The sequence below is a fragment of the Oryx dammah genome, unplaced genomic scaffold, assembly GCF_014754425.2.
Source record: "Oryx dammah isolate SB20612 unplaced genomic scaffold, SCBI_Odam_1.1 HiC_scaffold_2, whole genome shotgun sequence".
In the NCBI taxonomy this organism is placed as follows: domain Eukaryota; kingdom Metazoa; phylum Chordata; class Mammalia; order Artiodactyla; family Bovidae; genus Oryx; species Oryx dammah.
This window is the reverse complement of record NW_024070186.1, coordinates 161,099,131-161,123,993: the sequence shown is the minus strand read 5'-3', so window position 1 is coordinate 161,123,993 and position 24,863 is coordinate 161,099,131. Positions and strand designations below refer to the sequence as shown.

At 46.4% G+C, this 24,863-nt stretch overlaps 2 protein-coding genes across 7 annotated transcripts in view; one reads left to right on the top strand and one right to left on the bottom strand.

Moving 5' to 3' along the window:
- The window catches only part of UBN1 (ubinuclein 1), a 31,620-nt gene extending 10,406 nt beyond the window's left edge, over window positions 1–21,214 (bottom strand). For 2 of the 4 annotated variants that reach the window (XM_040256288.1, XM_040256305.1), the window contains exons 1-12: window positions 21,125–21,214; window positions 17,611–17,898; window positions 14,612–14,698; window positions 13,951–14,046; window positions 13,458–13,592; window positions 12,666–12,769; window positions 11,569–12,007; window positions 4,961–5,031; window positions 3,627–3,756; window positions 3,321–3,442; window positions 3,065–3,193; window positions 2,738–2,881 (exon numbers count right to left, since the gene is read on the bottom strand). In XM_040256288.1, the coding sequence (XP_040112222.1) occupies window positions 2,738–2,881; window positions 3,065–3,193; window positions 3,321–3,442; window positions 3,627–3,756; window positions 4,961–5,031; window positions 11,569–12,007; window positions 12,666–12,769; window positions 13,458–13,592; window positions 13,951–14,046; window positions 14,612–14,698; window positions 17,611–17,859 (1,706 nt within the window). In that variant the 5' untranslated portion in view covers window positions 17,860–17,898; window positions 21,125–21,214. The remainder of the gene's footprint in view (window positions 1–2,737; window positions 2,882–3,064; window positions 3,194–3,320; window positions 3,443–3,626; window positions 3,757–4,960; window positions 5,032–11,568; window positions 12,008–12,665; window positions 12,770–13,457; window positions 13,593–13,950; window positions 14,047–14,611; window positions 14,699–17,610; window positions 17,899–21,124) is intronic. The other 2 variants (XM_040256296.1, XM_040256314.1) reach the window with 1 other exon arrangement.
- Window positions 21,215–21,993: 779 nt separating this feature from the next.
- GLYR1 (glyoxylate reductase 1 homolog) overlaps window positions 21,994–24,863 on the top strand; it is a 31,455-nt gene continuing 28,585 nt past the window's right edge. For all 3 annotated transcript variants that reach the window (XM_040256232.1, XM_040256222.1, XM_040256213.1), the window contains exons 1-3: window positions 21,994–22,103; window positions 23,152–23,188; window positions 24,121–24,200. In XM_040256232.1, coding sequence (XP_040112166.1) covers window positions 22,066–22,103; window positions 23,152–23,188; window positions 24,121–24,200 — 155 coding nt within the window. In that variant the 5' untranslated portion in view covers window positions 21,994–22,065. The remainder of the gene's footprint in view (window positions 22,104–23,151; window positions 23,189–24,120; window positions 24,201–24,863) is intronic.

Below are 24,863 nucleotides of genomic sequence, written 5' to 3'. Positions count from 1 at the left end.
AAGTATTAGCAACTACTTTAAAAAATAACAACTCAACACTCTAATCAAAAGACAGAGACTGGCAGAATAAACAAAAAATATGATCTGATCTAACTATATGCTGTCTTGCTGCTGTGGTGCTGTGGTCAATCGTGCCCGACTTGGTGCGACCCCTTGGACTGTAGCCCACCAGGCTCCCTTGTACGTGGGATTTCCAGGCAAGCTACAAGGGCCAAAGACAAGAACAGATTGAAAATAAAAGGACTGAAAAAGGTACTCCATGCAAAAATAACCAAGAGAGCAGAGGCAGCTACATTAACATCAGACAAAACAGACTTTAACTCGAGAAAGGTTACAAAAGATATAGAAAGCTATTACATATTAATAAAAGGTTCAATACAGCAAGAAGATATAGCGATTGTAAACATTCATGCACCTGACAAACCTTTAAAATATATGAAGCAAAAACTGATGGAACAGAAGAGAGAAACAGTTTCACAATAAAAGCTGGAGATTTCAGTACCTCTGCACAAGAGAGAATAATGAGACAGAAGATAAAGCAACAGAGGACTTCACACAATAAACCAACTAGATATAACAGAGAGACATAAAACATTCTACTCAACAACAGAATACACTTTCTCATTTGCACATGGGACATTTTCTAGGATAGATCACGTGTTAGGCCACAAATGAACTCTTGGTAGATTTTAAAAGACAGATACCATACAAAGTATCTTCTCTGATCACAACGGAAAGAAGTTAGAAATCAGTAACAAAAGGAAAACTGGAAAACAAAATTGTAAGAAAAAGGCAGATACATTAGACAAAACAACTTTTAACAACATACTTTTAAACGATCAATGGATCAAAGAAGAAATCACAAAGACAATTAGAAAATACTTAAAAAAAACAAATGAAAATGAAAACACAACATACCAAAATCTATAGGAAAAAGTGAAAAGTGGTGCTAAGAGAGGAAATCTTTAGGTATAACTGCTTACATTAAGAAACAAGGAAGGTCTTGAATTTTATAAGGAACAGAAAAAAGAAGAACTAAACCTAAAGCCAGCAGAATGAAGGATGTATTAATAATAAAGATTAGAGAAAAAATAAGGAAAATAGAGAATGAACAATTATAGGCCTATTTAGACTTCCTATTTTTTTCTGATTTAGTCTTGGTAAGTTTTGTGTTTCTAGAAACTTGTCCATTTCATCTATGTTGAAAGACACTTATCCATAGAGTAAAAAGGCAACCCAGAGAACAAAGAAATATTGGGAAATTATGTATGTGATAAGGGATTAATATCCAGAATACATAGTGAACTCTTAAAACTTAGCAACAAAAAAGCACACCAATTTAAAAATGGTCGAAAGACTTGAATAAAACACATCTCCAAAGAAGATATGCAAATTACAGTTAGTACATGAAGAGATGCTCAATATCACTAATCACTAGCAAAGTGAACTATGGGGTACCACCTCATATCCATCAGGATGATTACTACCAAAAAAAAAACAACAACTGTTGGTGGGGATATGGAGAAATTGGAACCTTGTGCACTGCTGGTGGAAATGTAAAAAGATAACAGCTATCATGAAAAACACTACGGTGGTGCCTCAAAGTTAAACACATCGTCATACGATCCAGCAATTCCAGCTCTAGGTGTACATGAAAAAGAACTGAAAGCAGGGTCTCACACAGATGTCTGTATGTCCACGTTCACAGCAGCATTATTCACAATAGCTTAAATGTGGAAGCAACACCAAGTACCATCGATAGACGAACGGATAAGCAAAATGTATATATACAGGAGAATATTATTCATCTTTAAAAAGGAAGTTAGTTCTGATCCATGCTATAATTGATGAACCTTGAGGACATTATGCTGAGTGCAGTAAGCCGGAAACAAAGACAAACACTTTGTATGAGTCCACTGATACGAGGTACTTAAAGCAGTCAGAACCACAGAGTAGAATGGTGGCCTCCAGGTCTGGGGGGAGGGGAAATGCGGAGTTGGTGCTGTTGCACAAACATGCGAGTGTGTCTAACACCACTGAACTGTGCCCTGAAAGATGCTAAAGTTTACGTTAGGTATATTTTACCACTCCTTACCCCCCAAATTTTTTTTTAAAAACACCAGTTATAGGAAACTTTCTCTGTCTATTGCAGATACAGTCCATTCATGGAAAACTATGCAACCCAAAGTAGCCTGTTACAAAAGTCTGGCGCTTGGCTCTAAGAAGTAGTCACTCCTGCCAGTTTCAAATAAGAATGCTGTTCACAAAATTAGAATGTTCCTGACATGCACCTGCCTCCCAACTTCCAGTAGGTACCATTACGTCACAGCGGAAAAGGGCACACAGCCATAGAACTTTAGTGGGATAAAGAATGACAAAGGCAGAATCCCACAAACAACTCCCTCTTCCCAGGGAAACAGAGAAGCCCCTAGCTTCTCAGGTGAGATGACAGTCCAATCCACTAGCCTGTGACTCCCAGGGTGGGGCTCTGGTGGCCTGGCACAGAAGAATCACTCAAAACATCTCTTTACCACAAGATTGGGCTTCCCCTGTAGCTCAGATGGTCAAGAATCCACCTGCAATGCGGGAGACCTGGGTTCAATCCCTGGGTTGGGAAGATAACCTGGAAAGGGAAAGGCTACCCACTCCAGTATTCTGGCCTGAAGAATTCCATGGTCCGCAAAAATACTCCACCCTAAGGTCACACTGACTACACTAGCTGCCCACGGGCCCTCACCTGGCCTGCATCCAGCCTTTGGGCCAGAGAGGTTTGACCTCGGCATCCAGAAACGCCTTCACGTAGTCCTCCCAGGACTGGGCCTTGCTCTTCTCCAGGTCAAAGCTCTCCAGTTTGATCTTCACCACCTGACAGAGGAGCTCCCTGCAGAGCAGGCAGAAGTCACAACCTTTAAACCACCCAAACGCTTCTTCAAGGTTTCAATCATGTGCTTTCAGCAGCCCTAATTAAAGAAAAAGGTTCTAGCCTTCATTAGAAACACAGGAGCATGCTCAGACACTGGCCCCACAAACCCTCCACCGAGGCAAGGTCCCAGTCTGGGCACACCTGATCTCATCGCTCCACTGGAACTTCTTCCGGGGTCCCATTATCCTCCGGCCCCCTTTCTCTTCATCTTCCTCCTCCTCAGAACAGACCCGTTCTCTCTGCTCCTTGTCCTTCTCCTCTTCCAGCATCCTAGCAAGTGGGAAGAATTAGGCAGGTCACCACAGACCCGCTTCCTCCTGCCTACCGCCCCCACCTCCAGCCCCCATGACTTCTCAGGAGAGGTGAGGATGCTGAAGGCAGTGAGGGGCGCACTTACTTGGCAGCCTTGGCTTGCGTGTGGGCCTGGCACTCGCCCTGGTACTTGGCCATCTGCTCCGGCATGGCCCTGCCAATGGCTTCCTTAAGTTTCTGGAGCGGCTCCTTCAGACGCCCACCCTGCTAAGAGCAAGACCAGTCATGAGTCTGGTTTACATGTCACTTTTTAGGCTGAGAACACACTCTAAGCATAGCCGACAGCAGAGAGGCCATGCAGCAGCAGCTGCAGCAGCTGCAGCACCTGTGAGCGTGTGCCACCCTCTCCACGGGGCCCGAAGCCACAGGGCTCCCCTGCAAGGCCACCCACCTGCTCACAGAGGTGCAGTTTTCGTGCGCGCTTGACCAAGGTGTCTTTGCTGCAGGGCAAGAAGGAAGCAAGGTAGGCATACACTCCAGAACGGGTCTGACTGCTCAGCTCCCGGGTCTGCGCCTCTATGCTGAAGAACAGAGCAGAGTTACCCACCGCAGCACCTCTCATCTGCAGGAGCCAAGAGTGGGCCAAGCCTTATCTCGCCAGTCACACACCATCACGGAGGGGCCAGCACAACAAACCTGACGAACTTGGCTAGGCAGAGTGCACCAAGGTTCTCAGGTCAAAGACAAGACTGAGTCAAAGGTGTCAAGAAAATCGAGTCTCCAAGAGTACAAGCTCTGAAGTTCTAAGTTTCATAAACAAAGAAAGCATAAATGCTTTCAAGCTGGGAAGTAATCGAGTTGCTTGGATTGACAGTTTCCAGCAGAGCTTCCCGTTTTTCCCCCTACAGTTCCAAGTTCTGTCCCTGACTACATGGTCAAGGAAATTCTCACACTTGCGGCGTCCACTGAGACGAGCAGAATGCGATCTGTCTTCCATCCCTTGAGCTCTCTGGATCTGGCACACTCCAGGGCACAAACCCCTCACCTGTGCAGACCCTCAGGTGCTCCCTGACCCAAATGGCCAACCTCCCTCTGTCCTGGCCAGGCAAGGTCCTTTGCTAGAATATCCCCTGGTCTTGACTACAGGTTTCACACATGCAAAACCCTCAGCAGTTGCATAATCAGCTTCCTCTGGTACACGATGCAACCAGGAAAGAAACTGGCAAAGCTGGAGGGCGAGATACAAAGAATCTGGCTCGGATTTGTATGTGTGGGTTTTGGCTTTTTTTTTTTTCTTCTTTTTAATCCAATTCAGACAGTAGGGTGTCCCAGATGCTGGAGTGTGTGAGATGGGGAGTGGGAGGGTGAGCACTGGCCTTGGACCACGAGTGTGACTGGGAAAACGACCAGGCTCTCCGAGGAGTGCTCCTGAGGGCAGGGCCCGGGCCTGCACCGAGCCCTCTCTCCCTCTCCTCAGAGACAGGCAGGTGGTGCCTGCTCTCACCTCACAGGCGGCACGACACCCTCCCCAGCATGCTGTGACGAAGACAGAGAGTCCCAACAGCGTCTGCTGCCTCAGGTTAGGATGGTCTAGCAGTTCCTAGAGACAAACAACTGATGTCCTCGCCCCTGACCTCTATTAAAAAAAATCACAATAAAGCAATAGAAACCAATTTTTAAAAATCTCATCAGGGCTTTCTTTTCCCTCAATTGTACTCCCACTTCCCCAGGCCTGCTGAACCCCTGCATGGTAACAGCAGATGCAAAGAAACGAAAGATACTCACTCTAGGAGGATGCCATTAATATCCTGGGTGAAGAACTTCTGTCTGCTCTCTCCCTCCGCAGCTCTGGCAGCCTGGTTCACAGCAGACAGGAACAGCTGTTAGTGCCCGGGCCCCGCACCGCCCGCACACTCACCCACAGGCCTAGAGAACACCGGAAAACAAACCCTCGCTGAGCTCTGCCCCGCTCAATCCTAATCCAGACTAAGTGCGCCTATGACTGCTGCAAGCTCCCCAAGTGGTGCATCCAGCTCTCTTCACAGGCTGCTGCAGAATCTACGGACAGACAGTCCGTTCTTCCCAGGACTTGACCCAACAGTCGTGTAAGAGGGTTGAGTCTTATGTGAAGAAAATTAGTCAAGGGACTCGTGAATCTGATTCAGCCAGCGAGCGAGCTCCTCTGCCTGGCACTCTATCATCTAAACGGCGAGTTGTGTTTTCTATACCACCTACAGCACAAAACAATCAAGAACGTCAACAAACCTGCAATATTTGAAGGCCTTTATTCACCAAAATAATATTAGTAACAATAATAATGTGCTGCTTCAGCATTTAGAAACCATAATTCTTTGAAAATTCATAATCTATTTAGTGTATGTTATCACAAACTCTATTACTCAGACCACTGGAATGACTAACCCACCTGACTACCTACTAACACAGATATAGCAGGCTGCTATGGTGCTGTGCTTCCCAGGAGCGCACAGTTACAAGAGCCTGGCTGGCCACCCTGGAAACCCCTGAAGCAATCACAGGAGGCAGCCAAGCCACCAAAAGCACAAGAGAGGAAAGCAGCACGCAAAGGTCTGGACCAGGGGTTCTCTATTTGGCCACGTGCACCTAGTGGCCTTCCGCACCCTAGACGCATCCCATCGGAATCTCCCGGGAAGGCCTGTGTTCCTTAAAAAAGGCCCCAGGATTAGGACCCACCAAAATAACTCTGGTGACGAGCATGTAGAGGATCAAGAACCACTGACCCACACCCAAGAGGTTCCTGGTTCAAAGTCAGTTGCTCAGTCGTGTCGGACTCTTTGTGACTACAGCCCATCCGGCTCCTCTGTCCATGAGGTTCTCCAGGCAAGAACACTGGAGTGGGCTGCCATTCCCTCCTCCAGGGGATCTTCCCGACCCAGGATCGAACCTGGGTCTCCTGCATCACAGGCAGATTCTCTACTGTCTAAGGAAGTTCACTGGTCCAAAGGCTTTAGGCAAAATAAAATGTCAGGCTCGACATATAATACTGATGGTAAATAGAGACAATGAGGTGATTGTCTACAGTGAAATGATCAGTCCTGATCAACCCTTGGGAACACCTACCTTTCTCTAGCCCCTTAGGCCTTCCCCTCACCACACCCTCCGGGTCCTGTCCTGACCTCCTAGCTCTATCCTGTCTCCTTCACTAGCTCTTAGCTGCAGGCGCGCTCCCAAGTTCCATCGAGAGACCTCTTCCCCCAACAATGTCTCCCCCTCAGCTTCAAAATAACACATATACACAAAATAACAAACACAACCTAAACCTCTATCCTCAGCTCTGGACCAGAACTATCAATTATCTCCCTGAATGAATGACCCTGAAGTATACAAATCAAGTTGTCCAAAATCTAAACCACTCCTTTCCGCTCTTCCTCCCAAGTCCCTACTTCTAACAACAGCACCTCACCCTTCTTAAATCCTCTCACTTTTCTTTAGAGCGCTTCGGGAGGCCTTCCTGAGCCTATAATCAAACCCAAACTCCTCCACCTGGCAGTCAGGGTTCTCCAGGACATGGCCTCACCATCCTTTCCAGCCCCCACCTCCCACCACATACCAGGTGTCCCTATTATTCAACACGTTGCCCGTTCCTAGCCCTGTGCCCTGGCTTACCAGAAGCCCACGTCACCCGAGAGGCTGGCCAAGCCTGCTGCTTCCAGTCCTGTCCCTACGGGCCCCCAAGAGCCCCTTTCCCTTCCTCAAGTTTGGCAATCCACTGGACCATCCTGTTGGCCATTCAATCATGACAGCTTATTTCACCCTGCTCTGTCCCACAGCCCGTTGTTTACATGGCTACCAATCCGTCTGTACAACAAGCTCGTGGAGAACGTGGACTGAATCTTACTCATCAACATGTTTCCCACAGCGGCCCATCACCTAACAGCTACTGAGTAAAAGTCAGCTGAGTGGGCGATGAATGAACACACAAATGAACAGATTATCACTGCAAGGATGAAAACTAAGAGGAAGAAAAGCTCAGTACCAGACAAAACTTGCAGAGGATGTGAAAAAATTTATTTAGCTCGGCTAGGGGAGGGGCAGAGGCCAGAGATGGCTGGCAGAGAGGAAAAGAAGAGAGGGCAACACTAACGTCCCCTGTTACGCTTTACGCTGTCAGGGAGTTTGGAATTCCCCTGTGGCACCTTTAATGTACTGGGATTGTGACTTCAGTTTGAGAGAAAACAAAATGGAGTCATTCTTTCAACTTAGAGACTGCTGGTTATAGGGCTTCTCAGGTGGCGCTAGGGGTAAAGAACCCATCTGCCAATGCGGGAGATGTAAGAGACATGGGTTCGATCCCAGGGTCAGGAAGATCCCCTGGAGGAGGGCCAGCAACCCACTCCAGTGTTCTTGCCTGGAGAATTCCATGGACAGAGGAGCCTGGCGGGCTACAGTCCATGTGTGCTGTGCACAGGCTCACAAAGAGTCAGACTCGACTGACGTGACTTAGCACACTGCTAGTTTTAAGACGCAGAAGCACCTTTAGATTAATTCAACCTAATTAACATGCACTTCAAATGCCTGTTTGTCAGACCCAGCAACACCTCAGGCTTCCAATTTTTGTTTTTGGCCGCACTGTGCGGCTGGTGGCATCCTAGTTCCCTGACCGGGACTGAACCCAGGCCCCTGACAGTGAAAGCAAGGAGTCCTAACCACTGAGCCACAAGGGAATTCTCTCCAATCAAATTTTTAGATATCAGCCATTTCAGAAGCTTTCTGGCTATATAATTTTTATTTTTCCTGATGCCTTCTGAATCATGCAGAACAGTATCTCTGAGGATCTGGCTTTATGCTGAAGCAGTCAAGGGCTGCATTTTTAAATAAATCTAAATAAAAGAGCCACTGACTATGTAGTTGATAGTTTGCCAGGAAGAACTGAGATCCCACAACTCTAATGAGAAACACCCTTGCTGGAGGCGGTTGTATGAATCAGTTAAATCAATCACTCTGAGATTAGCTAGGAAATGAAATAAAACCAGACAGCCAGATCACGCTGATTTACAATAGTTCCAAGAGCCTTTTAATGAGCTCTTTTTTCATTATTAAGAAGAGCCACTTCTAGCCTTTCAGCACCTAGATCACAACTTTATATACTGTACCTGCTTTTGCCGAATAGAGTGAAACCTGGTATGATTTTCTTGACAAAGACCAAAGCAGTTTGTTCTTAGGGTGCACCACGAGGCGTGCTGGATTTTAGTTCCCCGACCAGGGGTCAAACCTGTGCCCCCTGCACTGGAAGTACAGAGTCTTAACCACAGGACCACGAGGGAGGTCTCAGACAAAGTTGTTTTTTCCTATCTTATTTTCCGTGAATCGGTGTCTCTCTAGTTTTGCAATGCAAGGGTTCTAACTGTACAGGAGGGTAAGCACTGAGCAGGTAGAAGGGTGGGTAACATGTGTCTCCGTTTCTTTTCTATTTTTAGTATCACCATCCTTTCCATTTTATGCTTGAATGAAGACGAAACAGACACAGATCATCTGCACGGAGCAGGGTGAGTAGCTGCCAAACTCTATCAAGACAGTTACATATCAAGGGGCAACGTTATCTGAGCTTTCCAACCACCAAGACAAAAGACACAACCAACACATATTGGGAGAAGACAGACAGGGGCAAGGCCATCAGGTCAAACCATGGGCTCCCTGGGGCCCGTGAAGAGGCACAGCAGAGGGGAGTAGGAAGTGGAAAGTGGGCTCACAGCGCTGGAGTGCTTCCTCTCAGAATCTCTCCTTCACTCATGTACACTTTCAAATATATTTTTTGAAGTTTTAAGAATAACATCTAGTTGGAAGACAAATCTTATTTTCGCTTCCAACTGCAAAATATTTTTCCCTGGGAGACTGATGCACATCACGTTAGAATCTGCTTCAGCACCACAGGGACTGCAAACAGGACCACAGACTTCCCGTCCCAGGACGGGGCGTCCCCATGGGAGGGGGCCGCTAGCTGGTAACTTACTTTCCCAACACAGTGTAGCAGAGGTGCATACCACCTCGAAGGCTAGAGCATGAGGGTCTTCTGGCTTCCACCTTCACCCTCTTGAGATACTACCCCGAGACTGTCCTGCCCAGAATGAGATGGGAGAGGCCCTGTTGTCCTAGCTATCCCAACGCCCAGCTATCTCACCAGCTGAAGGCAGCCCTGAAAGCCACCACATGTGTGGGGTGGGGTAGGGTGGGTTTAGACACAGTAGAAACTGATACATGTACCCCCTAGGGCCAAGATTTAAAATCTCAACAAAGCATCACAAAAACAAAGCGAGGAGAAAAAAAAGAAAAAGAAGGGAGTGAAAAATAAAGTGAGAAACATAAACACTGCCCATGTTAGTTACATACATCAAGTTTAATTTAAATTAAAAAAAAATAATGTCCAGTTCAAGATCTAGGACAAGGCTTCTTATTAATGATCCAAAGGTCCACATGTGACTTTTGAAAATCATGTGTAATTTCTGTGTACACGGGCGTCTTTCCCTGGGAGGAACCTCTGCCAGCAGACTCTCACAGCAGGGCCTGGGGATAGAGCGCCTGTGCACACGTGCAGGCAGCGCCAAGTGCCCCCAGTGCCGGGAGCCTTCACAGCGGCATTAAGTCACTTTCTAAAATAAGCCTTCTTGTTCATGCAATCATTAAAAATAATGAGGGCTTTATAATAATATTTATTAAGTGAAAAGAGCAGAAAACAATTATTCACAACTATAATTACAACTGCATAAAAACATATACACAGAGGCTAGAAATGAGAGTGAGTTGAAAATAGTTTTCAGAGTGGCAGGATTTTCCCAATTTTCCAAGTTTCTTAATGCTGGCATTGAAGGGCCAGGTGATTGGCTGAAGTAACAGTTTCACACGTGAATATATGTTCAAGCCAGTACAGTGACGTGCAGTCACCACCTCCTCACCAGGACCTGAGCCTACCTTACCTATGGGCTCCTGACTTGCCTGCATCATGCCTGAAAGACGACCGAGACTCGGCAATTCTCGAGGAAGGAGAGCCCGCTCGGCGTCCACCTGATGGGCTCCACAGAGTAAGGTTTTCTCAAAACACGACCCAACGCTGTTCCACATGGAGCCGCTTTGTTTCCACCAGACTTGTCCATCCTTCCCAAGAAAATGTAACACTGAGTCTCAGTTATCAGACTAGGACGCCCCCTGCACTGGCAGCAGGGCCGCATCCAGAGCCACTTTAACTTTCCTCTAAGGAATGACTGGCCTCTGCCACACACATCTGATTTGACTCAAGGCTTTCAGAAGCTACAGGATAATCTGATTACAAACCACAAGACTGAAAAGAAGGGGTAATTTTTTTTTGACATATATTCTGAGAGCAAGCACAGGACAATAAGCTCATACACACCAAGTTCAGATTTAACTACTTCTATCTTAACATCCTGTTAAGACAGACCCTGAATCCTGACAGGGCATAATTCATTTAAATGGGTACATTCAAACAACACTGTGCTCATTCCACAAGGATGAACAGAACTCTGAATAAGACGTCTGAATTATTTCACATGCCGTGATCAAGTATTTTTTGCAAGTGAGAAAATCATTTGCAGAAGTGGTTAACATTTTATCCTGCCCTGGTCCTAGTGTATGAGGACTAGTATACACAACAGAGATTCTGAAACACTGAGAGTCACTGGTTTGAAACTTAAGCTATAGAGTATAAGTGCCCCCAGGGCTGTCACAAGTCATGATGTCCAAGGTGAAATGGTATTTTAACTAAAATACACTATAACTAATGACCCGTGCTTGGCTTAGCATGAGTATTCATGGATCATGGAATTTACAGTCTTTAGTGCTCTAGCACTAGATCCACTCCCTAACCCCAGGGGGAAAACAGGAGGAATATCTGCTACTTTCCGAAGACCGTTACTGTTTTTAACGTGGGGCTGTTGGACAGCACTTATGGTTCAGCCCTTCTTACTTACCACCATTCCAGATTCCTATGATCACTACCTAACACCAAACCCAGTGGCAACTAAGCATATGCCCCATGCCCAACATGTCTGCAAACTTCTATGAATGTTCAAAACCTCCAGAAGATTACTAAAGAGATGGATCTCTGCCTCAGCTGCCTACCGCCAACATGAATATATGTCACACAGAAGGAAAGATACTCTGACAGGCACAAAGGAGAGAAAAGTCTCTCCAGAAGTGAGTTTTCCAGACGTGAAGGAAGGGGGACAGGCAGAGCTGGCCCTGTGCCCTCGCTTGGGGTGGTAAGAAAGCCTGGAAAGGCAGACCCCAGGGGCGCCCACTGACTAAGGGTTGCTCTGGGCCGTGAGCTGCAAGTGGTTCGGGACCAGCAACGATCTGCCCAATCGCTTCCAGGAGAGCCCAGCCACTCCATGTCACCATACCTGAGCCAGCTCCTTAACGCGCTTCTCCAGGGGTGCAGGCAGGCCTTCGGGAAGGGAAGAGGGCTGCCTGAATTCCTGGTCCAGTCCCACCCCAAGGGAATCGCTTTCATCATCCATATCGCGGAAGGGGCTTCCTTCTGGAGACTCACTGAGCAGCTGCTCCAAGTCCAAATCCGTCAGCGAGTCCATGGCGGTGGCCGCCTGCAGCAAGTCATTGTCAGAGGCAGAGCCGAAGAGTGAGAGCAAAGGGTCGGAGGCGCCTTCCAATTCCCGCAAGCCCTGAGCTTCTGCTGATGACACTGCTATGGGCTTATGTTCTTCGTCCCTCTTTCTCTGAGCCTCTTTCTCCTTTTGGAATTTCTTCAGCATCTCTTTAACACTCAAAGCCCCAGAATACTTCTTTTTCTTCTTCTCCTTACTGGCATTGAGGGCTGTAAAGCTGCAAGTAAAAGGGAGAAGTCGGTTACTAAGATTGCAGGACCCCTCGAAAGGGAAATTTCCAGAGGGGCTTTAGCCCCATTCCCAGCACAAAGGTCTCCAGGAACCTCAGCCACAAGTCCACCCCGTCACTCCTCCTCCCTCCTCTTGGCACATGGAGCTCCTCCTTGCTGGGACCAAAGCTTGAGACTGAATACAGGTTAGCAAAACAGTAACACAAAATGCTAAACATCTGATGGGTTTTTTAAAACCACTGCCAGGCTGAAACAAAAGGTTGGAAAAACAGGAGGGGCAAGAAAGACATTTAAAGGGAGAAAGCAGGAGCAGCAGCAACTTGGAGGGCAGCTGGGGTGAGACCGAGTGAGGCTGAGGAAGCAGGACTGGAGAAGACAAAGGGGACAAAGACAGAGGAGACCGGGGGCAGAGGAGGGTGCTCAGGAGAACAGGAACGGCAGCAGCCACACAGTGACAGAGAGACCCGCCAACACTGACGCGGGACAGAGCGCACTTTGATGCCCGACACACAGACGTGAGGGCCCCGACAAGGCTGCGTGGCACCGTGAGGCCCGCGGCCCCGCGAGGCTGTGAGGAGGTGGGCCCACGGCCCGGCGGCCCTGACGGTGCCGAGTCCTCCTAGCAAAGAAGCTGCTGCCTCTCACCCGGCTTTGGAAAACTTGGACTTTTTCGATTTCTTCTCCTTGTCATAAGTGTCATCTTTTTTCTTCTTCTTTATCTTCTCACCACCTTCCTTCAACTTCCGCTTCTGAGAATTAAAGACAAGGTACAGTTACACGGCTCCCTAGCTCTGGGAGCAAGTGCACCACGCAGCACTGGCCTTCTCCGCCCAGGCTACATCCTGAGAGCTGTCTTACTTCCTCCATGAACACAGGATTTCAGCTCAGTCCTTGGACCACAGACCTGAAGGTCAGGACAGCATTCCCACTGACAGCGGCTCCTAGGAAACCTGGGCCAGAGGCAACAGAGACCCTTCTGCAGCCTGAACCATTTCTGTTTTAAAATGAGCTGTGTGGGGGCCTACCTCGCATTTTAAACACCCAGGCAGTCATAGATAGCTTTCAAAATAAGCTTATCTTAGGGCTAACTCATTTTCGTTGGGGTGAAGTCCTCTAATGTCCACAGATGAGACAGAGTAAGCTGGTGCACACGTCCCTCACTCCACACCCGTCACTGCCCTCGTCCCCGCCCTGGGGCCACCTCGAGGAGCGAGTCCCCGCCGAGCCTGCTGGGACACAGGCACGGACACAATGACGGAGCCTCCAGGGTCACGGTACACGTGTGTGAAGGGAGCCGCCAACCTCGGCACAGCTGGTCCCTCTCCGCCACTCTCCTGAGCCATCCTAAACCACACAGATTCAGGCAAGTCACCTACTGATCTCATAAAGTCACGTCAAAAAGCACTTCTGAAGTCCAAAAGCGAGCAATGTTCTAACCTTGGGAGATTTTTTCTTCTTTTCCTTAATGAAGTCATCCTCAGATTCTGACGCTTGTCTAAACTGCAGGGTTCCCGAGTTAATGTAAAATCCACCATACTTTGTAGTCAAAGAAGCAGGAACAAGCTCATCGTACTGAAGGGGGAAAACAAACTTGGGTCAGCTCCAAAGTCTGTGCTACATCCACAGGTGCAGAGTGCATCTTGACAGAACAGATGTGACTCTGTTCCTCTGTCACATTTCAGACAGCATACTAAGGTATACTTCAGGTCAGTCACCAATGTCCAAGTTAGGAGGCGTTTTGCACAGATCTGATCACCATATTCGGAGAGGGAACCAAGGCCCAGATCAAGGTGTCACTTCCGGTCCCTTCAGAGCAGCCCTTTCCACTGAAAGGGCACACCCACTGCCTCCACCCCCAGCTCCAGGCACTGTCAGTAGGAGCCTGGGTGCCGCACTTCTGGTGGTTTCAGTGGTTTCATTAAGTACTCACCGCCTCAGAGTTATCAATGAAGGAATCAGACTCGTCATAACCATAACCCATATCAATCAAGTCCTGGATTCGGTCTTTTCTACGTTTCTTTCCACCCTAAAATTTAAAATAGATCACATGCTTGTTTTTAATACTTGTGATAGGAACATACAACACAAGATCTAAACTTTAAGCAAATTTTTAGGCCCAGGGTCACAGGACTTTTTTGTTTTTAATACACAGAATTAATTGTTCTCTTGAACTCCAAAAGCTAATGACTAAAGGTTATAAAACATTGGACCAGTCTCTTACACACATCCCCCAAAACCTTGTTCCCTGAAGACCTTTCAAAATAGGACAGATTTGTAAATGCATACAGTGGCCTAAGACTGAAGAAAGAACTAAATGGTCTCATATGCCGTGCATCAAAACACTTATTCTCAGGATAAATTCTACGGGTAAAACCCTCTTTATGTTTATTCATCCATTTAGCTCCACACGAGTTCCTGCCATATGCACTTTCTGTACCTTAATGCATTTAATAACTTCATTCTGTTCTCTCCAAGCTCTACACTCGTTTCACATTAGTTTTGATTAGATAAACCACTAAAGGAATATGAAAATGTCTGAAAATCTCTCCCACCCAACAAGGTTGTTCTGTTGCCCAAGAGAGAAATCTTACATATTTTTCTTCAAATTTCCTAGCAAGGGCCTCCACTTTATGCCTTTCCTTTTCTTCATCATTGAAAGGATCCAAGAGATCTTTCTTCTGTAAAGAGACCATTCCACAAAAATAAGATTCACAAAAAAGTTCCCACAAAGCTATTCATTGTACCTTCATTGATTCCACACCGATAAACTATATAATAAAAACAACTTTTTCAGAAAAGACAAGGGAAAATACATATTACCTTCCAATCCGTGTTTACCTTACTTGTTTGAAAGTATAATTTCCATTCATGAGACTCAACAGAACTTGATTAAATATCTACAGTCACCCACTGAAGTACTGGGTCCTACAGTGCTCCAAACATGGCAAAGGGAATTTAGTCAGGGGATGCTCACCCCCATGTAAAACTGTGTTCCAATATGACTGGTTTCCTTTGTAATACTAAAAATTATTTTATGCATTTAAAAACATTATTCTAAGAAAAGGTCCAAAGGCTTCAATCAGACTTGCAAAGCAGCCACTGGCTCAGAAAGGCTAAGAACCCAGTGAGCACAGAACAAGCTCCTGACAGCTATTCAACCTTACTGGTTAGAAGAGTGGTATGAACTTATTCTTCTCTCAGTGCTATCAACAGTCAAACCCAAGTTCGTGCCATTCCTTTCCTTGGAAGCCTATCTTGAAGGATTAATAATCTCCCTTCCCTCCCAATCTCAATACTATCTCCAGGTATTTTCAAGTAGTTTTCCAAAGTTTATACTGCATAAACCTTTCTATTTTTTCTCAAATTTTCCAGAGTTGGACCTTAAGCTTCCATGGCAAGGAATCTTAATTTTAATAAAATACTTCTGTATCAAATACACTTAAGACTTTGGAGTCCAAAAACACTAAGACTGGACTTTTCCTTCTTCTACAATGATCACATATAACCTAAGTGGTTCAAATAATTTTAAGAAACCCCACTCGTCTGGAGCAGCACTGGATTTAATGTTTACTCCTTAATGCCCTGCAAGCAGCAGTCATCCACTATTTCCTGAATGCACGAAGGTCTGCCTCTGTCTAAACACAGCATCTGGAATGTAAGCTCCTTCCTGTCCAAGCCCTCCAGGAGCCGTATTCGTACCAGACTCAACAATTACCACACTGTGACTCCTGTTACTGGTGTAGGTGTAATTCTCCTAAAACATCTACAAGAGTGCAAAGTTCCTTTGAGGTTGGGACAGCAGCCTCCCCACCTTCACTCAGTCCTCAGCATTCTAAGCACAGTGCCTTCACATTCTAAGACACACGTGCTAAGTGAGTTAATATATAAATGTGTCAGATTACATTGTGCTTTGAACACTGCAGAGTAGACAGGGTAATTTAGGGGTTCTGAACCTGACGCCAGAAGTGAATCCCCTGAAACTGGATCCGAAGTTCTCTGTGTAAGACCCAAGCATTTTTCTGCAGTTGAGGAGGGCATCTGAACCCCACAAAAGGTGAAATCAGAGCACTGGAGTTCTAATCTAAGTTGATCTACTGATTTAGTTTAAACCCATAAATAAATAACCAATTCCTGCTACTTTCTCTTCCTCTCAAGGAAGAGGATACTGTTCCTACTTTGGAGAAGAGTTGATGAATGGATGTGAAATTACTTTTTCTCAGCCTACCCACTGGCTCTCATACAACCTGGCACAGACTGAAATGGTTTTCATTCAATCAATCAGATCTTTATTAAGGAAACACATTTTTATCTAAAAAAAGTGGATAGTTCTGCAGACCAAAGGCACCCCAAAGAGCACAACCATGGATCAGACGGAAGGAACATGGCCCAGAGGAGTCAGGCACCTGCATGATTTCTTCAACCCCAGACAGACACTATGAGTCATGCCAGCCCAACCCCCATGTCCCTGGAGCCAGTCTAGAGACTGGAACGCTGCCAGCACAGGACCCTGCACACCTTTCCCACAGAGGCTGGCAGAGCACACAGGCTTACAGCAGGTACTTAAAGTAAATGCTCCTGACCCAGCTCCTACTCAAAGTGCATAGTTCCACTGACATGAAAAACAGAAAATGCAAAGCTGATCTCAGCTATCAGAAATCAGGACAGCTGTCACCCTTGAGGGCTGAGGCAATATTTGGGGAAGGAAAAAGGAGGGTTTCTATTAGCCCCCAAATGTTGTATTTTGTAATCAAGGTGCAGGTTACAGGGGTGTTCGTGGACAGTCCATCAAGTTGTGCGTTTATCACAGGTGCGCTTCCATTATGCACATAATTCAGTTTAAAAGTTTATAAAAAATTGTGCAATGTTAATGAATTGCCAAAACATCAGTAATAACTGAAGCTGGGTAACGGGCACATGGGGGCTTATTATATTATTCTCTCCACACTGTACATGTTTGCAACACTGCATACTAAAAACGTAAAACAAGTCTGCCAGGAAAATAAACAGATCATTTAAAAAACATTTTAAGAAATCAAGCTGATTATCAAAAGCCATAAAGGCTGCCCATTTCTGGCAGGGGGAAAAAAAACTTCAAATATCCCAACAAAAACAAAACCCACAAAAATAGGTTTCTATCCATCCAAGTAAAGAAACTATCCAGAATATTACTGTGCTTAGAAGAGAGGAGCAGTCTGTGTCTTTGTCTGCCCTTGTATTAGACACAATGAGATTCCCTTGGAAAAGAGAAATGTCCAGCATGAAATTCCAGCTCTTGAAAAGGCAGGGGCTAGTCACACTAAGATGCAACACTTACAGCCTTGGCATGAAAAAAATCTGGTGTTTATTCGTATTAATTAGCCATAATACAAATTAGCCTTGGATGTGACCATACATTTTCTCTAGCATAAATAAGAAAAATGGTTCTAGAAAGAATTCTAACCCTTCCCTCCAGAGGCAAAACTGGGAGACCGTGAGCTTGCTCTGAAGGGGAGGCCAAGCCTCTGTATGCTGCTTCCGCCCTCTGGAACCCTTCCAGCACACACTACCCTGAGCATCAGATCCGCAGAGTGAGCTGGGGATCACGGTGTACCTTGTCTGCGGGCTGGAGTCCTTTCACCTTCCCTCGTAAGTTCTTCACCAGCTCTGGGTAGAAGAACTCTGGGCAACGTTTGTGATCCGGCTCAAAGAGGGTGAGTGTGATCCGAACAGCGGCCGCAGCCGGCTCTGAGTCCTGATGCTGCTCTGCTCCCCCAACTTCCTCTTTCCGGGATTTCTTCAAAAACGCAGGATTCAAAGAACCTGGGAGAGAGGTGAACTGGACCCTGTGGGGCTCCGACATGGCGGCCAACGAGTCTTAGCAGGCGTCACTGCATGGCTTCTGGTAACACTGAAAACAAGAGCCAGGTCAAACCAAGATGGTAAACATGGCGATTTCTTTCCTGTTCAGTTCTACAGATTTAAATTAAAAAAAAAAAATTCACTCTCAAGAATCATTGTTAGATTTATCTTAATTACCATTTACTGCTTTTTCCTGCCTAGATACTATTTACTTTAAATATAAAAAACTTCATATAGATATGAAAAGCATCCCGAATCCTATACTCAGAGATAATCGCTATTCAGCATACTTCCAGTCTTTTTGTCCAATGCATATTCACTAGATCCTTGACACTAGAGAAACCATGCTGATACAACCTTAAAGAATCCTCAGAATTGCAAAGGAACGTAGAGAAAATTGGTTTTCATTTAATTTATCCAATATATTTTAAAACTTTGGACTGAGAATAATCTCCTTCTTAAAACCTCTTTGTTTTCAGCACCAGCAGTTTACTTTTATGTAGGGCCATCCGTCACAAAGTTTTCATCAGTTCATAGAAGCTCTGTCCGCCCCAGGATAAGTTTAAGACCACTGTCTCAAGAGCAGTGTGGCTGGATTCACTTCCTCATACCAGTCTGTCACTACCCAAACTTGGGCCTCAGCAAAGAGACAAAATATCACAGGCCAAAGACCTTCCAGGGGCTTTCCCAGTGGCACTACTGGTAAAGAATCCGCCTGCTAATGCAGGAGACGCAAGACATGCAGTTTGATCCCTGAGTGGGGAAGATCCCTTGGAGAAGGAAATGGTAGCCCACTCCAGTATCCTTAGCTGGAAAATCCCACGGACGAGGAGCCTGGCAGGCCAGTCCATGGGGTCACAAAGAGTCAGAACGACCGAGCGTGCACACAGTATCCATATACATTATGTGTATGTGTACACATGCAATATTCACTTTGTGACCATAAGTCTGTGACCTATAAAACCAGCTAAGAGAATAAAATATCTAAAAATGAAGAGTTAAAATAATTCTAATTAGGAAGAAAAGCAACCGGCAGCAAAACAGGTTGGTTTTTGGCAGCAAAAAACCACCATGCACTAAGATGTCAAAAAAATTCCCCTAAAAGAAACTTCAAGGGCTCCCACGACATCTGTGATGCACTGAATTATAGAAACAAACTCAAGGTGAAGACATAAAAGTACCCACTCATAGAGGCAGGCAAAGTCCCACCATACGAAGAGAATCTGCACATTAACCAATGGAGGATGTAGAAAGGTCAACTTAGAAGTGGTAACTAGGTCCCTGCCTGACCAGTAGGTAATTTAAAAATGTAATCTTATCTTGGCCCAAATTTTAGATAGTATGACCTCAGTCAATCTAATGGTTAAAAATGCATCTCGTGGTTGTTACTTTAATTTGAAATACTTAGAAAAATATAAAATTGAAAGTCTGTTTTTAAAAGACCTGACTTACATCTATAAGTTTATTAGACTTACAAGAGTTAAGTCTTGGAAAGATTTAACTTTAGGTTTACGAGTTCACTGTTTTAGAAGTTTTAGGTACTTGGGAGAACAAGCATATAGAACTTTAAATGCAGTTTAAAACACTCAAAGAAATCTAATTTTTTAAAAAGTTCATTGTTTATGAGAATTTAATCTATTAAACTTGAACTGTGGTGTTGGAGAAGAATCTTGAGAGAGTCTCTTGGACTGCAAGGAGATCCAACCAGTCCATCCTAAAGGAAATCAGTCCTGGGTGTTCACTGGAAGGACTGATATTGAAGCTGAAACACCGATATTTTGGCCACCTAATGCGAAGAGCTAACTCATTTGAAAAGACCCTGATGTTGGGAAAGATTGAAGGCAGGAGGAGAAGGGGACAACAGAGGATGAGATGGTTAGATGGCATCACTGACTCAATGGACATGAGTTTGGGTAAACTCCGGGAGTTGGTGACAACCTGGCATGCTGCGGGGTCGCAGAGTCGGACACTAGTGAGCGACTGAACTGAACTGAACTGAATCTATTAAACTAGTGCTTTAACTGAAACTTTGTCAAAAATCAAATTTTTTTCAAATATTTGAGAAAATCTAAAATGTTTATTTTTATGTATACATTCTTAGATTTATAAACAAGCTTTGTTGAAAAAGCTTAAGAGACTTAAGTATTTAAATACTCAATTTTAAGAGCTGACTCTTAATTCTAAATAAAAGCACAGTATTCTACAAACGAAAGCACCCCTCTTAAAAAACCTCAACCCAAGTTATCCAATAAATTCAAGCCTCCTTTTGTATCTCAGATTATTCCAAGGAATGGTACTTTTTGTTGTTTCTATATACCCTCTCAATCATATTTTCAAACTGATTATTGGTAAAATTTAGAAAAACCCACCGAATATTGAATGCCAATTTTGTAATTAGTCTCTTCAATGAATTCCTAGCTATTTTAATGGTTTTCCCTTAACTCTATTTTTCAAAATAGGCTGTCCTATCCTATCACAGAAATAATAATTTTGTCTCCTCCTTTCTGAAAAATAATGTTCTATTTTTATTTCATGTCTTATTGCATTGGCTAGAACTACCAAGATAATATTAGACAATATATTTACTTATTACCATGTTCCTGGCTCTATTGCAAATTTCCTTAGGGTCCAGTGTGATACTGATTCATAAACTGTACTAAGTCATTAAAAAGTATCCTTTAATTCCTCAAAAATTAAGAGTTCTTAAACTAGGAAGATGTGTTTAATTTTCTTATTTCCTGGAAACTTAAATATGCTTTAAAAAAGATCGGTCTAGTCTCTAAAACAACATGAAATAGTTAACAGTGAATGACAGCTCCTGAAACTAGCTGTCCTGAAACTAGTATTTAGGGGAAGCTGACTGCAAAGAGAAACCGGGCCGCGAGTTCGCTAAAACCCCCCTTATAACCAAACACCTTTGGGAGACAGTGTGTAGACTTGCCACTGTTTTTTTTGAGCATAGAATGGCTCAATAAAAGTCCGGTTCTAAGTTAAGTCAACATGGGCCTTGAATTCTTTGGGTTCTACAACTACAACTGGGGATCTTAAAATTTTTTTATTTTCTACCTGGGCTGTTGACTTGTAGGCATACGCTGTGCTCAACTGCTGTCCCCGCTTCCCCATTGAACGGCTTAGTCTTAACGCACTGATAAACTACGCCTTAGCATCTGCCTTCCTGCCGTCAAGAGCCTGTTCCCAACTTACCCCCAAAGTGTCAAACTACAACAAGACTGACATGAGAGCCCAGACCCGACAAAGACACGCACCTTTGTCCCCGGCGCGACGCAGCCTACGGCCCCGCGGGTCGCTTTCGTGTCCCCCGCGGCCGTCTTCATGCCGGCCCGAGAGCCCAGGCGGCGGCGCCGCTAGCGGCCGGCCGCCGAGCCATGTCTCCCGGCGGGCGGCCAGCCCGCACCGCGGCCCATGGCCGGGTCCCCGCGCGCCCGAGTTAGTGAGCGGAGCGAGAGGCGGGGCGGATCGCCGGCTTTGCCGGCCCAGGAAGAAGCGGAGAGACGCCGGCTCCACGTCGGCCGAGCAACTCGGAACCTCGCGGCGGGAAGCGCTGCGCCCCGGGGAGAACTTGCAGCGCGGAAGCAGGCTCGGAGCGGCTCCCGCTGGACGCCGGCCGTTAGAGAGCGCGCCCCGAAAGACCTGTCCGCCCCGCGGGGGCGACCACGCAGAGCCCGCCGGGCGCGGGTCCCCGGGCGCGGGCGGAGCGCTGGCTTCCAGGCCGCGCCAAAGTCCGTCAAGGCAGCTACCGGCGCGCTGACGCGGCCGGCCCCGGGGCCCGCGCCGGACTAACGGCCGTAACGGAAGCGCTGTCGGGGCGGGCGCTGGAGGCCAGGGCCCGGGGGCGGGGCGGGCCGCACGGCCGGCTCCCTCGCTCGTTCCGCCGGCCGCACCGTCGCCGCCGCCGCCGCCGCCGCCGCCGCCGCCGCCTCGGACCGCGGCGCTTCGTTGTCACGAGCCGGAGGGAGGGGGAAAGGAGCCGGGAGTCTCGGGGATCCGGCGCGCGGAGACCGCGGCGCCCGGGTCACGTGCCGCTCGGCCGGCCAATAAGCCCCGACGGGCGCGGTGACGTCAGAGCAGCGGCGTGGCCAGGGGGACGGCCGGCCCCTATCACGTGGCCTGCCTCACTCCAATGGGCGGCGCCGGAGCGAGCTGATGTTCCCGAGCGCCTGTGCGTCGGCGGTGGTTGGGTGGTAAGATGGCGGCTGTGAGTCTGCGGCTCGGCGATTTGGTGTGGTGAGTCCGGGCGGCCGGGGCCAAGAGCGGTGCGCTGGGGAGCTGCCTCCCCGGGCGTAGGGTGTGTGGCCCGCCCCGAGGCGGCCTTTCTACGCGCTCCAGGTCTTGGAGAAAGGGCGAGACGAGGTGCCGGCGCAGGGAGTGAAGCCGGGCGGAAGGGGCAGCCTGGCCCCAGGGGACTGAGGCCGAGGGTGGCCGCGGTGGGCCCAGCTCCGAGCACCGAGGCCGCCCGGGGAGAGCAGCGCTCCGGACCCGGACGCGTGGCGGCCCACTGTGAGGAGAGTGACCGGCGCCGCGCGGCTTCCACGGACGTCCGGTTCCTCGCCCCGGGGTCTGGGCTGGGGGGCTCCCAGGAAGAGCCGGGGAGCCCGCGGGGCCGTCTCGTCTGGGTAAAACCCTCGGACACCCGCGTTGCGCGACGGAACCCACCTGTGCGGCGGCTCGGCCCGGGGGTGTCGAAAGCGGATTGCCGGTGCTGTGCTTGAAGGGAACACTTCTCCATTACAACCGAAGGCTTGGCAGTGACCGGTGCCTCTCGTTGTCGGCTTCTGTGTCCCGGACAACCGCCCGGACCGAGACGGGAGCCGCCTCCCTCGAGCTGCGCAGCTCTTCGACCCGGAGGAAGGGCTTCCCTTAGCGTTTTGTCAAAGCCAGGCTGGTGAATTAAACCAGACTTTGTGAAGGGGAAGTCTTGTGTTTACAGAGCGAGCTGCCCCCCACCCCCGTCACGTCACCGGCAGGCTCTAGACAAACGGCTGTCGGTGGTTTTGTTTTGTCTTTTCTGTATTCCTCGTCACCAGGATGCGCATACCTGGCGCACCGAAGTCCTCGATTTTTTTTTTTTTTTTTTGCATTGCGTTTCTGAGGAATTTGGGCATCCTGGGCCCAGCTGTGGAAGCCACGTTTAAGAATTCCTTGTTGCCAGCTTTTAGTCTGGCAGTGGAGGGTGAAGGTGGAGGTTTAGGAAAAATAAATTGCATGTTGAGTGTGTTGAAGGAGCTGGAGTTGCTTTTCCAGAGCAAATGCTGACTCTCTGTGTTTTCTCTAGGGGAAAACTCGGCCGGTATCCTCCTTGGCCGGGAAAGGTGAGTGTCTTGCTACTGAAGGAAGAACGTCTGAAGCTGGCTTTGAGAAGGGGGATCATGTAAGATGGAATTCCCCACAGACTCTAGCATTGAGTTAAACTGGGCTTATTTAAATAACACACGGGTTTTTTGTTTTTCTTTTTTTTCTTTAGTATCAGTTTATTTAGAAAAGGCAGTATACATAAACCAGATCTTTTAATCTGCAGTGAATTATTATTTCTTGACTCAGAAGTGGTTTTTGATAAAAGTCTTTTAATCCTGAAAATCCATTATGACTTGAATAGCTTTGCATAAATTGAACAAAAAGAGAAGAAAATAAACTTTCCAGGAAGAAAAAAAATCTAAATGTAGGTTAGTGAAAAGTCAAAGTATTTTTGTCCCAACTAAGTTTAAATTTTCTTCCATTTTACCATATGTGCTGCTCCAGTGCATCTTTGCAGAAGTTGGCATTCCACATTTTGCATGAGGCGATCCTTCATAGCTTTCCAAATGTTCTGTTTTTATATTCTTGCTTGGAGCCCAGGAAATGTCTTTAGACTGTGTCTTTGCAATATGGCATTTGCAGTGCCTTATTCGTCACTGTTGTTGTCACCTGTCTCAACTCTTTTGTACAAAAGAATTTTCAGGAGTGTCCCGTATGTTTCTTCAGTGATGACAGGGTCATGTTGCAGGGAGTAATACTTTTAAAACAGAGTCATTTTAGTTAAAGAGATATTGTATCTACTGAACCCTATAGATAATAGTAGATGTTGGGAACTCTTGGAATATTTGTACATTTCACGTATCTCAGTAGAAAAGCACCAGGTTTGGACATAAACTATGCCCTGTGTTTGGTTTTGTTTTTTAAGACATATTTCTTTTATTTCATGTTTTTTCTTACCAACTTATCACTGTGGAAAAAAATTTTTTTGTTTTCCTCTTTCATCCTGTAGATTGTTAACCCACCCAAGGACTTAAAGAAACCACGTGGGAAGAAATGCTTCTTTGTAAAGTTTTTTGGAACAGAAGATCAGTGAGTAGTGCTCACTAAGAGTTTCACTTTCCCTATGTTTGGGAGTTGCCCTGGGTTGAAGCTGCTTTGTGAATATTCTAATTCGGTCTCCTAATTCAGTCTTATCATGGTCTATAAAAATGGCATATCTTTCTGGTTTCTGCCTAAATAAAAGGTGTTATTGTTATCTCTGAGACATCAGTTGAAAAATAGGGTGATGCCTTCTAGATGTGATCACCTCATTGAGATAGGGTTTCCCATCTCATACTTAAACGCCTCTCCCCTCCAGGCAGATCCTTTTGTTTGGTTTGGTTCTCTTAATGGCTGTTTATCATTGTGGTTCGGGCATGAGTTATACAGTGAAAGCTAAAATTTCTTTTGTCTTAATAAAAATAGTTCTTTAGCCTTGTTCTTGTAAAACTAGATGATTTGATCTAGCGTTGTAACAGTAAAGCTTTTTAACCAGATGTGTTCTAGAGTTGAAATCAGGACTGTTAATTTGAGATTCTTTAATAGGCCATATAATAAATAGCAGCAAAGAGAGGAGTGTGTTTTCGTGTTTCCAGTGACTTGGTTAGCTTTCTCATCACTCCATCAAGTTGATTGCCTGGTTCTAGCTAGATGGTTTAATTTCTCTAAGTAATTGTGTTTGTATATGTGGTTCTTAGAGGAAAATGTAGCTTT